The 15000-nt window shown below is 44.2% G+C and overlaps 1 protein-coding gene across 1 annotated transcript in view; it reads left to right on the top strand.

The window, feature by feature from the left end:
- Positions 1 to 7065: 7065 nt before the first annotated feature.
- Positions 7066 to 15000, top strand: part of pdgfd (platelet derived growth factor d) — a 52192-nt gene continuing 44257 nt past the window's right edge. The window contains exon 1 of the mRNA XM_030381415.1: positions 7066 to 7674. Coding sequence (XP_030237275.1) covers positions 7554 to 7674 — 121 coding nt within the window. The 5' untranslated portion in view covers positions 7066 to 7553. The remainder of the gene's footprint in view (positions 7675 to 15000) is intronic.

The raw sequence follows: 15000 nt of genomic DNA, 5'->3' as shown, positions 1-15000 counted from the left end.
CTCTGTGATTTCACCGTCCAGACAGGGAAGTGTTAACGTCCCAGCTTTTCTCCATCTTCGCTATATCATCCCACTCAAAAAGCTGGTAAACAACTCCACCTTACATTCGTGAACTGCTCTACCACCGACCTTTGTGTATTTCCTCTTCATGTCTCAGACCACTTCTTATCTTACTCTAGCCAAATGTCACACCTTCCTCTTCTACACACACACAGTCCCCATCCGCCGCACCCTTCGCTCTCAGTCTGCCTCCCCATCTGTCCTATCAGCCTATCGGCAGGCTGGTCCGACCCCTCCAGGTCCGTGGTTGTCTGACTGCGTGCTGACAGAACCACCCTCGGGGCAGCTGAAAGAGCATGGTTCAAATCCAGGCGCCCTGAAGACCATCTTGCCTAACATGCTCTTCTCTTCTGCCTTATCTGCAGTTAAAAGCTCTTTCTTTCAATCTATAATTCCATTTACCTTATCCAACCACCACCAAATGTTTTATCTTCTCTACCTCCCTCAATCCCCCCACGCCCCCACCTCCTGAGCAATTTTGTTTACTACTTTGTGAAAAAACATCAATGACATTGGCTCTTCATTTCCCAGACCCCCTGCTGTCACCACCTGTCCTATAGCCACCTCTTCATCACCTACTTATTTTCTCAAATGTCTTCATGAGATACTATCCCTTGTCACTACTATTGCTGGCCACATCCAACCACCTGCACTCTTGACCATATCCTTTTCCACAAATCTTCAGTCCATTGCTCTCTGCCTCCTTCCTTTCCTCACCCATCTCAACCTCACATCTTGGACAACTGGTTGTTTTCCAAACACTCTTAAAGTAGAGAGTGAACCCTCTTTTTTTTTTAAACACACTGCCCATCTGATGTACAGAAATACCGACCTGTCTCTTTTCTACCATTTATTTCCAAACGCTTCAGCGTGCAGTCTTTTCCCAACTCTCTACAACAACCTTCAAACCCTCAGCACTTCTCACCACTTCTAGCACCACATCACTGCTAGAACCTCTCCACCCTCCGAGAACTAGGAATCTCAGGCTCTGCAAAGGCATTTAGAATGATCGCACTTACAGGGTAACCTGAAGATAATCAGCGGCTGAACCTTGTGGTCTCACTACTAGGGTCGCTCAATGTTCTGTTCTGGGTCCCATCCTAAGACACTGTGTTCCGCTTTAGCTCAATTAATTTCCTACCACAGCTATGAAGAAGACACAGAACTAATTCTGTATTTTTCCTGAGCTGAAACCCAGGTGGGAGCACAAGTCTCTGCGTGCCTCACCCACATCTCTCAGCAAACACAGTCGACAAGACTGAGTTGCTCTTCCTTCCAAGGAAGGTATCTATCATCCATGAACTCTCCATCAATACTGAATAACTCTGTGGGGCCTGCAACTCAGATGGCAAGGAACCTGGGTTTGAGACTGGTTTCTTCACTGACAACCCATTCCTGCAAATTTCTCTTTACAACATCAGGAGGACACGTCCGTTCCTTGGGTCTTGCTCTAGAGTATTGCAACTCCCTTCTGGCTGGTCTATACGCATGTGTCGTTTGTCCTCTCCAGGTCATCCAGAATGCAGCAGCCCATCTGGTCTTCAACCTACTCATCAAGTTCTCCCACACTAAACCATATAAATATATATATACTGTATATATATATACATACCACGGTCTGGGGGAATACTCGATTCTGATTGGTTGCAGGGCGTGCATTAACTCCTGATATATGGACACCTGCTAAGTAGTTCCAGTCAAATTGTCTGTTCAGCCTTCAAAACGAGAGCTGGTAAATTGTGATAAATGCATTAAACTGAAATCAGACAATGTGGTTATATGCTATAGACCCTAGACTAGTATCTGTGGTATAAAGGCTGGGACGTATTTTGAATTATAAATATTTACAATGCATAACGTTAGCTCTCTGGCTCATAGCTGAAGTCGTAGCTGAGGTCCGTCCTAATTACTGGAGGAGTGAACAACGTTTGCGTTGCATAAGAACCTTACGGGAGGGTAATGCTTGTTCCAGGTATTAGTCAAACTCTCAGGCGTTACCAGGGAAGGAAAGTTATAGCTTGTGAAAAACTTTATATTTGGATTGTAAAACGCATGAAAATATAAATAAATGGTCTTAATTTATTTTCTTTGGCAAGAGACGGTGGTATAAGCTGGATAATATCCTTCGAGGTGTCCATTATGTAAGGGATAATGTATAGAACGCTGGTCATTATCTGGAAAATTAGCCCAGAGAGGGCGAACAGGAAACCGACGCGCAGCGGAGTTGTCTTGCTTCGCCCTGAAGGGGCTTATTTTCGATAATGACCGGCAACGTTCTTTACATTATCCCGCTTATTACACGGCTATGTGCCAAAACGAAAAAATAACTTCACATGGTGTGGCTTGTTACAATTTATTTGTTACCAGCATTCGTAGTGCTGATCAGCAGAGAAATAGTCTGCCAAAGATGTTGACGTCGCTTAGCAACCGAAGACGCTGGGGTTGACAAGTTACCGGACTACTTTCGGAGTGATACCAAAGACGTCATTAGAGGCAAAAAGTCCTTTGTTTCCCTTGACAGCGGTCAATTATACTTAGCAACGGTGAATTATCAAATATAATTCACCGCCGGAAGTTGTGTGAGCCCATGCAAGTGAACGGAGCGTTCCACGGCATTGAGAAGACCCGTGTAAAACCCGTGTTCTAAGGCCTCCGCGTCGTCCATTAATTCCGGATAATGGGCACCTCGTCGGGCATTATCCCTTACATATACTGTATATATATCTCATAAACAGCATATACATTTATATGATGGTGGATAATACATTGAAAATCTGTGTTTCACATCGCCTTAACAATGGAAAATCATCACTAAACAGCAGATACGCATGCACGCAAGCAAACCTATAATGCATGTAGTGTACGTGCAGTGTATGCAATGTGGTTGCAGAGGTTTTCTCCAATTACTAAAAACCAAGAGTGGAACAAAGAGTAATAGAGCGTGTCAGACCGTGTACAAACACAGGCTCGTGTTGAATACCTACACATACTAGTACTTACTCATTCATATAGGCATGGACCATGCAACCATGAAAGCCTGAGCAAGCACAGCATGCCTGGGTGCGCATACTAGCAGACACATGCACCTTCGGGTAGGCCGGCTCTCTCTCTCTCCATCTCTAGCTCCCTCTATCTCTCTGATAGCGCCGTGGAGCTCATTAAGAGATTCCCAGAGGGTTGCCTAGGAGGGCCTGCTGATAACCATGAAGGATCTGACACTCTGAACATGTTGAACATATCTGAAGAATAAAGAGAAAGAGAAATGCTACAAATGTATTTTGTAGCTCGTATTACAAGTCAAAGGGAACAATTACTGTTAATATCATACTCACAACTATTGCTTACGTTTTTAAAGTAAAAAGTAAATGTCCCTGGATAATTTATTCATATTATTTCAAGAGCAAAGCACGCGCAAGGAGATTATTGCTTGTACATTAAAGTAGGTACATACAATTTAATAATGAGCATATAGCTCTTTGTGAATTGTTAACAGAAGTGGCGCACAGTTATCAAAGGTTGAAACATCAGCATGAATTGAGCAACTAATTAGGTTTTTAAACGATTAGCCTCCTTTGCTCTCTACGGGAGGGGAGAAGGAGTTTTGAGAAAGTTCTGAAAGATGACTAAATAAACCACTGTTACCAACAGGGAAACATTCAATAATATTGACTCTGTGAGCTTCAAAAATGGTTTTGTGTATCCTCTAGTGCATTCCAAAAGCTTGCACAAACATATAGAAACTCACACAAAAACCAGAGGAGGAGACAGAGCAGGTATGAATGGAGAAGCCGAGAAGAGAGAGAAATCATGCAGCACCTGTTTGGCTCCACTATTTCCATTATTTTCAGTCAGGTACGAGATCATCCTGATCAGAATGGAAGGTTTTTTTTACCTGTTTCTCTCTCTCTCTCTCTCTCTCTCTCTCTCTCTCTCTCTCTCTCTCTCTCTCTCTCTCTCTCTCTCTCTCTCTCTCTCTCTCTCTCTCTCTCTCTCTCTCTCTCTCTCTCTCTCTCTCTCTCTCTCTCTCTCTCTCTCCATCTCCCTTCCCTCTCTCTCATTATCTGTCTCTATCCACCTCTCATCATCATTCTCTCTCTCTCCCTCTCGTTTTATTCTGTTTACCCAGAATGCATTGTCTCTCTCCTTCTGATGTCAAGGTTTTTAGCTCCACCACATGGGGACAGATTTGACAAATGGATGGGCCCCATTTTCCAAAATCACCCATTAATGCACTCTCGCCTGGATATTCATCCATCCTTTTCTCCTTCTGACCCTCCTGAATCATATTCCCCATGGAAATACACATGGGGATGCACACAAGTGTGCACAAACACACGTGCACACACACATGCATGTGCACACACACACACACACACACACACACACACACACACACACACACACACACACACACACACACACACACACACACACACACACACACACACACATACGTTCTATCATGGCTAATCCACATCTGACATGATGTCTGATGAATATGGGAGGAAGAGGAGGGGAGAGGGAGGGGAGAAAGGAAGATAAAACCCTCCCTTTTCCTTCTGACGTTTATTCTATGCAGACTCTGGGTTCAGAGGATAACGGGACTGCAACGGCCAACTGAAAGGACGATAAAAAGGTCCAGAATATTTTATTCTGTTGCATTTTGTGGAGTATCAGGAAGAAGGTCAAATAACCACACAAGCAAGCATACATGGACAGAGCATAAAAAATCTAGAGAAAACTTCCGGAGGTATAATGGATATCTTAAATACATTGTTCGATTTAGGAGTTCCTATATACATGAGAAATGTTCATTAAAATATAGATATTAAATACAGAAAAACAGTCAGATTGGAATGCAAATGATAGCCATTCCTGACAGAGATTGAATTCATCAAGCAAAATAAAATCGACATGCTAAAGAGTTAATAGTTATCCCAGGAGCACAATTTATGCAAATATACTCACAATTGATGTAGGCAGTAGGCAGTGACATGCGCTGTCTTTTTTCCCTTCATATTTCCGCTCAAGGGGGCTGGGGGCCTGGGCCTACTGAGTAATGTGTAAGAAACTCAGTCTCTTTGTCTGAGTCCTCAGTGCTTCCTCAATAAGACAAAGATTTGGTTTTCAAGTCCCAATACACAAGTTAGTACATGTTAGTAATTTATAAAGTTCATGGTTAGTGAAATAGTGATAAAAGTACATAAACAGAGGGAGATTGACATAGGAAAAACACGCAAGAAGCGTTTGATAGTCACAACTTTTCTCGGTTTTGGGACCTCAGTGGTGGAACGAGCTCCCTGCCGCTCTCAGGACCGCAGAGTCGCTCACTATCTTCCGAAAAAGACTCAAGACTCACCTGTTCAGAGTCCACCTCGAAACTGCATAGCCACCCTCCCCCTTCTTGCCGCCATTGAACACTGTATTGTATTGTATTGTATTGTATTGTATTGTATTGTATTGTATTGTATTGTATTATAGTAGCCTACATAACTGTGTAGTAACTGCAGTAGCTGCTATCATGGCTGTAACACGGGGAATTGGTTAGCCTAGCGATTGTTGTACTTGCACTTGGTTCTATGAACATCCTTTCTGTACCGACAGCGATATGTTGATGCACTTCTTATGACAAATGTACTAATTGTAAGTCACTTTGGATAAAAGCATCTGCCAAATGCCCTAAATGTCAATGTTAATGTAATGATAGTAGAATCCTGAAGTAGAATCCTTAGAAAGAACATATAAGTGTGTTTGTGTGTATGTGTGCGTTTGTGCGTGCGTGTGCGCGTGTTTTAGGATACTTTCCCCATGTCTAATGCATCAGTGCATTCCCAAGAGCACTTGCCATAGAGTTCTTATATTCAGAAGGCTGTTCTTGTAGCTCCATGCCCTGCATGCACATGTCTTTGAAGTTGAGCACGGGCAACTAATAGCTTTTAATTTTAATCAACAGTCTATTAATAACGTATCTTCCCCTAAGTAAAGTTTAATAAGCAGCAATGCTCACGGTGCTCAGGGAGAATGCCTTTCACACCAAGCCCAAAGAGACGAGCTCATCCCTTCTGCAGAAGTCTGAATAATTATCCTCCAACTAGATGTGACGGCATGCATGGACAAGAACCAAGCCCAGGGAGGGGGGGGGGGGACCTGGGAATAACACAGGGCAGGGGTGGAGATAGGGCTGTTGGAGCTGACAGAGTGAGAGTGGAACGGACTATCAAGAATAGGACTTAACCCAAAGGGGGGAATGTGGACGACGAATATTTGACACCTTGGGGATTAACTGCCGGACTGTTTCACATTAACTGGTCTCTGACCGTGCCTGGGGAACATAACATTAACTACTCTCTTCATTCAGTTGCCCTGGTCAGCCTGGTATTCTGAATCTAGGTTTCAAGGCCGTACATTATAATTGAGACAGTCCACAATAATTCTAATATTATGGTCAGGAACTAAATAATCGACGTAACACATATTTTTATATGACCACTTGAAGCGGACTACAAATAGAGCTAAATACAACCTAGTGATAAATTATTATAAAAAAAAGTAGTACGAAATTAGGATGAAATTCTACTTTAGTCCTTTGCTATTACGATCTAGTCTAGTGGAATCCATACAAACGTCATCATGTTGCAGAGCTGTCATGGTGCTTAATGCCTTAATTGAGCCTTTATCTGAGCTTTAGTTAGACTTTGGTCGTGTCTCATTTATTGTGTCTCGCTGCTGCCTTCCTCCTGAATGTGTCTGTGTATGATTTCCTAGACAAATGTCCCCTCTGGCGCATTTCCTCGTACAATTTCTAAGGAAATGGGTGAAGTGTTTCCACCCCTCCTCTCACACATTTACACACACACACACACACACACACACACACACACACACACACACACACACACACACACACACACACACACACACACAAACACACACACACGTACACACGCGTGCGTACACACAAACACACACACGCACACAAATACACACACGCCTACTTCGGCATCCGCGTGCGCGCTGCAGCGGTCTGTGTCTATGGCTCAAAGTTTTGAGACCGCGAACCGAACTCCATGGAAGTGTCAGATAGAATGTGCGAAGCATGCGGATTATTTCAGACTGATTGACGAGACAGACGGAATGACGAGACAGAATGCGTCTGCTTCTAGAAGTTAAGAAGGTCGGCGCCCAATAAGCTCATGTCTGGCCGTGAACGTAGCTATATTACGAACCACCTGCGTTTTGTTTCCTACTTGAGTTCGCCAGTGCTCAAGTTCAGCGGCAGCCAAACATCTCGGGGAGTCGGCATGAGGGTGGTTTGTTAAGACAGACGAGTTTCTTCGGTCAAGTCGAGCCAGAGGATGTGAGAACTACACGGAATACTTTATACTAAAGTTCATCGCTCGGGCACAACTTTTCAGCCTGTGACTTACTAACAAGCACAAGTTCAAAGGAAGCGGATTTTTAAGACGCACCACTTCAAACGCTCGACGGTTAGGATGGAGACCCAGGTGCGCGTGGCGCTCTTGTTGTTCGTCGTTACGTTGGGGGGATCCGCCGGGCTCGCACGAGCCCAAGGGGGAACCACCAGAGCGATGAGAGGGAACGTCAGACGAGACGGTGAGTAGGCCCCCCGTTACTTTTCTTTCCATCTTCAAGATATTCATAAAAAAAAAAGGTTTCCAATAGCCTATCGTGATCACTGATGCTCATCCGCTCGAATTCGAGATTCGCAAAAAAAAATACGATAAAATAATATAGGCTAAGCAACTAAAGAAATACCTAGTAGGCTAACGTCTGGGATATTGTGGAATGTGGAAATGAGAAGTAGGCCTACATTAAGTATGGAATCAAACCCAATGGTAATGGTCTATATATACCGCATGCAGAACATAATGTCTCATCGAAATAAGCCAATCCACATTCATTACACCACCAGCCATCTTGGACCCCTATACATCCAAAACCCCATTAACACATTCCTTACCCACTAGCTATTGCAAGTTGCCAAACTGCTTGACTTACTATCACATTGTAATACTTAGTAGCCCACAGGCCTGTCTACAACTTTGAAGGCTCTTGAAGCCCTGGTAGCCTGTCCATGCAGCAGAGAGAGAGCAGTCTGTCAACCCTACATTCCTGATACATTTAAGCTAGAGTCTTCGGATCCTCTCAGCCTCTGGCCTATCTAACTTCCTGCAGGTGTGCCATGGTGACTTTAGTTAGCCCTGGGGCTACGGCCACGCTACTGCTTTGGATCTCTCACTCTCACACCCACCAACACAAACACACACACGCAAACACACACACACACACGCACGAGTGTGCGCACACACGTAGGAGATTGGTTGTCCGGGGTAGAATCTAATACAGCGGTATTTTCATGTTTCCCTGCCAAAAGCAACCCCACAGCTTTGTGTGTGTGTGTGTGTGTGTGTGTGTGTGTGTGTGTGTGTGTGTGTGTGTGTGTGTGTGTGTGTGTGTGTGTGTGTGTGTGTGTGTGTGTGTGTGTGTGTGTGTGTGTGTGTGTGTTTTTTTTAATAGAGTAAAGTCAAGGTCAACACTTTGTAGTGTAGGACTGACTGGTACAAGTAAACAGGCCCCGCATCCAGAGAAACACACAAGCCATGTATATAAATCTCAGTGCTGTTTGACATTTGGAAAGAAAAATTACATTTGGTCTTAGTCAGCACATTTGTTTCTTGCCATACACACGAGAGCAGTGGAATTAATGGTTATGTCTAGTTATCTACCTCTCTTAAAGTACTGAAAAGTATCATTTGGAGAATTCCCCCCTAAATTCTTAATTGTTTGTTTTGTTTATTGTAATCCAAACAGAACATTGGAGAAAATGTATGTGTTTGTGTGTGTGTGTTTGATGTTCGTTAGCATCTAGTTAAGGGCTAGTTAACAGTTAGTTAATGTTATTAATGAAATATATCCCCTAGATCGGTTTCTGAGTCATGCTTTATTTACTTTGAAAATATAATCTGGAGAATTCAACCCCAAATCATTTGGGTTTTGTTTTGTTTAGCGATGTATGTGTCGATGTGTTTAATTATTGGCAAGCAGCTATTTAACTCAAATTACTTCTTTAACCTAGATTGGTATCTGAGACCATGATCTGTCAAATAACACTGATACATTAAGGTGCCATTAAGATATACTGACAGCTAAGGTCTACACTGTTAGGGTTATCGATATAAAGCTGGAACGCTGGTAAACTGGAGGATTCACAATTGGTATCAGCCGGGGACATATAAAAGTCACAGGCATTAAGAGTAGTACACTTTGATCACATGGTCGTAGAGTACAACTAGCGGATTGCATGTTATCATCAATTAAACGAGCGTGAGTAGGCAGTCTAGCAGGATTTAATTGACATGTTTACAAAATCAAGGCTGTCAAAGTCTCTGTCAATTGGACGTCTCCTTCTCATCAAGCCATTTGTACCCAGACATCAAGGACCGGTGCAGTAATCAAAACTCCCTCAATCTGCATGCTTTTTAACCATCACTACATCATAGCCGCACTTGAAATCTGTCATGAAATGCTTTATCTTCAGCCTCCATTGGAGTCGTTTGGGGTCAAGGACTCAGACAGAGGTCTCTAGTGAAGCAGTTTTTTTAGATCATTCTATCAGACTAGAATGGATTGATCTCAGCCGGTTTAATCCAATATAAATCAGGCTCTTCTACAGCGACGGCTTGTCAGAAACTAGACGATACAACAGTTGCAGTTGGTACAAGCGTAGGTCCTCATGTGCAGCATGTTCAAGGACTGGCCACATGGCCCCTCTTTTTGTGATTACACAAGCATGCGCACTGGCAGACACATGCATTGAAAGCCTCCCAGAGACATGCAAACAGAAGACATAGCCTAGTTAGATAAGTAAACTGTTTAACCTGGCACACAACCACACAGTTTAGTGTGTGTCTGAGTGAGAAGGTTGGCCGTCAGACACCAACACACCCACACACGGGTCGACTGAGGTTGTTGCACAACTGTATTGGTGCAAAATGTTTTGAATACTTTGGTGATTTTAATGCATTCTTATCTCTTTACTGTGTTGACATAAGATTAAGTTTGTGTCTGTCTGTTACATGTTTTAATCAAAACCTATTTAGCCTTGCCCTCTGAGCAAATATTATGTAGCGGTGTGCTGCAGGGACACCAAGGCGGGCAACACACAGACATCCAATGGGATGGCGGTTTGGACTTTGTGTCACAGAAAGAAAGATGTCAAAGTGTTGAGTGTGTCAGGGACTTCGGGCTGGCCCTGCGTCTTACAATGCACATACATGCATACATGCATACACTTATAGTACACGTTTACATTTACAAAATCATACATCTTGTGTCAATGGAGAAAAATGCTTGAATTGTGCTGCAGGTAACGTTAGAGAGTTGTAAAGAGGGAGCATTTCCCTCCCTGTTGCATTTCACATACCTCAGATTGACCGGCAAATGGCTTCCCCAAGCCAGTCAAACAAAAGATTACAAGGTTCATTATTATTATATTATTATCCCGAAAGTGGTATGTCATCTTAATTGGTTCATACAGAGGCAGGTGCATGCTACTTGAAACAGAATTTCTCACAGAGCATTTCACTCACTAAGAGCTAATGGATGGCTATGCCATTTACACTCAAACAACAGCTTTTAAATCTCACCTACAGCCGAATCTGGCTAATCCAGAATCTCGTTCTGTTGGATTCTAACAGGGACAGCATTTAAATGGGTTACATATGTTCCCTTGTCATGAAATAACACATAGAGGAAAGGGAGGGAAGGTCGATGATTAATGTGTGTCAAACACAGAGAGAACTCCCTGCAATTACCACCTCAACCGCCCACTATTAACCATGCATTCACACCGAAACAACAGCCTGGGAAATACTGGCCTTCCTTCGGTGGGAAGAGGTCAACATTCTGTGTTTACCGAACCATGCTGATGAGCTGCCCCCTGTCTTCACCCTACCTGCCGGGTATTAATATGGAGGAGACGTAGATCTTTGAGCAGATTGGGCTCAAACCTTAGGCTGCAGAGGCGCAGTAAAGATGAGTAATGTAATAAAAGCAGGCATTGCCACATACAAAACAATATATTCCAGACTGCTGCTAAGACCAGTACACCCACCCATGCAGACACAAACACTCACACACACATTATAACAGGATCTCCCCTCCCAGGGAATTCCCAAATACACATGTTCCAGATTCCCTTTCTTCCCCTTGTCCACCCCTTCCACATGCACACACGCACACACCACACACTCCCACTCGTAGATGTTTGGCAGCCAGTCCTTTCCTCCCTTCAGAGAAACAATAGGGTGGGGACCACTCAGACAGCCTCACACTAAGGAAGCATATGTGTGCATGTGTTTGTGTGTAGCCATGTGTGTGTGTATGGGCATGTGCGTGCCTGCATGTGTGCGTGTTTGCAACTTTGCATGCATTGTGTGTGTGTGTGTGTGTGTGTGTGTGTGTGTGTGTGTGTGTGTGTGTGTGTGTGTGTGTGTGTGTGTGTGTGTGTGTGTGTATGTGGGCATGTGTGTTTTATCGTGCATGTGTGTATGTGTCGGTGTGTGTGTGCATGTGTGTGTGTTTCAGGCCTGTATGTGTTGGCATGAAGGATTGAGTGCATGTGTGTGTGTGTGCACACGTGCGTGTCTGTGTGCATATTTGTGTGTGCATGTGTGTGCCTACCTGTTTGTGGGCATGAATGTATGTGTGTGTGCATGCGTGCATGTGTGTTTGTGTGTAGCCATGTGTGTGTGTGTGTGTGTGTGTGTGTGTCTGTGCACGTGCGTGCGTGCGTGTGGCTGTGTGCATGCATGGCCTCTGTAATGTCGAGTCATGGAGCAGTGGAAGGAGAGCACTTATGAAATGATGGCCCGTTTGAGGCTAATGGAGAGGAGGTGATGGGAGGACGGTGGGGCGAAGCAGGGAAGATGTCAAGAGAGTTTAAGCTGCTCTCAGGACTGAAGGGGGAAGAGGCAGGGCCTCCGAGGGGAGAGGTGTTTAAGTCGGGAGATATGGGAGGTTAAAAGAGCAGTCCCCCCCGGCCCGTTTTCCGCCCTGTCAGCCCAGACTAAAGAGAAGAGAGAGGACGGACAGACGGACTGGGAAGACAGGACAGGATGGAAAGATATGAGCAGACTGAGGGCCAGGCGGACCGAGAATAGAGCTAGGAATTGTTGGTTGAGCTTGGGGGGAATGTGTTGACGGGCAGGAGAGCGAGGGCACAGGAAAGAGGGGTGAGTGAGATGGCAAAAAAAGGGAAATGTAGCGCAAAGAGAGAGGAGGCAGCAGAGAGAGGGAGAACATGATAGAGACAAGTCCTTTAAAGAGCTGAGACAGCTGGACATGGTGGGAGCAGATAACGCAGGGAAAAAACAGGAGGAATGGGGGATGAAAGAGACTGGTTGAACAGAATAAGGGTTGGGCGGAGGAATAAAAACTGCAGGGCGATGGGGATCTTCGAGTTGAGGTTGAGATGGGACAGTGAATGCAATGAGCCATAAGCTCAGACGAAGGGACTGGTTCAAAGATGAGAAAAACAGACGGACAAACAGTTGAGCAGTTGGGAAAAAAAGAGAGAGACATGAGGTGAGAGGGGGTGAAAGGTCATGAAGATGAGGAGAACATAGTGTGAGGAAATGGGAAACTTAGGTCTCCATTTAAGTGATTGACAGTTTCAGGGTTCGAGAATGTTTTTCAGTCACATTAATACAACCAGCAGTGTTCACGTGGATCATAGCTGCTTGTGGTAATGAGCAAAATCCCATTGAATAAAGATGCATTTTTCTTTCCATAGCTTGCAAGTCCCTCGCCCGAATGTTAAAGTATGCAGATATACTGCTGACTAACCGCTTCTGCCAGAATGAGAGAGAGCGTGTGTGAGGGAGAGACCTAGAGAGTCAGTCAGAGACAGTCAACAGAGCAGATATGTTTTACTACAAAGGCTGGAACCAAAATACTGGAAACAGTTGAAGTGGTGAAAAGCCGACGCCAGAAGATACAGAAACAAGAGAGAAAATGAGGCCGGGCGTTAAAAAAAAAAAAGCATGACACGAGAAGTATAGCAAGAAGCATGCTAATGTGAGGTTCAGGGGAGGGGTTGCTGAATTGGCATTAATAGACAGAAAAAGAAGACCAAAGTAGGAGGTTGTATGATCTGGAGATACAAGTTTGGACAGGGTATACTGGAAGCAAAGGGAAACAGAGAGAAATCCAGCAAAAGACGAGAGACACTTGAATGAATGGGAGCCATGGGGTAAGAGCGTAGGGAGCAGAGGACTGTCAAGGAGGGTAGGCGGGAGAGCGTGAATTGTTGGTGAGCACGTTGGTGATGCTCCCCTCTGTCCTGGCGCTCCCTCTTTGACTCGACGCTTGACACAAATAAGGCTGACGTGTCTTGACACTCACTGCAGCAGGGAAAATGCTGTTCTGTGTGGGCAAGAATCAGAGTAAGAGAGAGAAGACACAGAAAGGGAGGGACTCTTAAGTGATTTGGTGACTGTGGTACAAAAGTTAATAGTTGTCCTTCTTGTCTGTTTGTGTGTGTCTGTGTGTTAGCCTTTGTGTGTGTGTGTGTGTGTGTGTGTGTGTGTGTGTGTGTGTGTGTGTGTGTGTGTGTGTGTGTGTGTGTGTGTGTGTGTGCCTGTGTGTGTGTGTGTGTGTGTGTGTGTGTGTCTGTGTGTGTGTGTGCGTTGTTAGCCTCTGTGTGGTTCTGGGTCTGTGAGTGTGTGTCAAAGTACTGGCAAGGTACTTTTCTGTATCTGCATTTATTGGCACTGTCCACTATATCTGCAGGAAGCACTGCTTTCGGTACACTTAAAGGGCGAACAGGTACATGGTAATATGTCTTCTTGATCGTAAACATAATCGTAAACACCGACGTTCACATAAGTCAGGTATGTGAACGGTATGTCTCTACTCCAAGCACAGCAGGCCTGTTTTCCGTGACTTCAAAGCGCCTTTTCCGAGGTGGTCTACTCTACGACCAATCTTTTGGTTGATGAGGGGGGAGGGAGGGAAATAAAATTAAAACATGCGCGTTAACTCTAGATTCGGCCTCAGAGCACTCTACTCTAGCTGCTAGCCTGAAAATCAAATCACCTAAGTGCTGTTTGGAGAAGGCAGTGGGCTTCAGATCCACTCTGGGTTCGAGTCCAGCTCTGTTGAAGCAGAGCTTCAATCATGTAAAGCGATGACGAGCCATTGAGCAACACAGAACGGACAATTTGAAGTTTTGTGTTTAATCTAAAGTTTTGACCTCCTATTTTTTAAAATCTTAAAGTCTATTGAGCCATACGATTATTAAAGCAGAAACTACGGAGCCATGAATATTAAATTATAAATGTGGCGAATTTCATTCGAATTTCATTTCGGTACTAACAGCCATTCACAACTAAGGTGTCGATTGAAGCCATGGGGATAACATGCCTCCTAACACGCCCTCCCCAAAACACCCAGCCTGAAACCCTTTTCCTTTTTTTCCCTTAGTATTCGAAGTCGAGCTGAAAAAGGGGGCTCACCTGAACATGACAGAACACAGTTTGGCATCTTGTTGTGGTTCAGGAATGATGGTGGGTGTGTCTGAAACTTTCTCTGTTGAAAGTTACTGATTCCAGTAAGAAACATTTGTGGAAGTTTGCTGACCCAGATTAATAACTCAAAAACTACAGAAGTAATTAGGAGCCCGTGAATCCAAGAGGAATTTTATTTATAAATAAGGCGATGAACCAGTAAGGTAATAAGCATAGTGAAGACTAAAATGTAAATGCTCAGCTTTTCTCTGCATATTTAAATCTCTGCCGTCATTTCTTGCCGCTGCTTTTTTGTGCTATCTTCATGGATATCTCTACTCCTTTCTTCTTTCATCCCAGAGCCTTTGAGTTGTGACTGGGGAATAGTCAAAGGAAGATGGGTGTGGTCAGA

The sequence above is a fragment of the Gadus morhua genome, chromosome 16, assembly GCF_902167405.1.
Source record: "Gadus morhua chromosome 16, gadMor3.0, whole genome shotgun sequence".
Classification (NCBI taxonomy): Eukaryota; Metazoa; Chordata; class Actinopteri; order Gadiformes; family Gadidae; genus Gadus; species Gadus morhua.
This window is presented reverse-complemented; position numbering and strand designations above follow the sequence as displayed.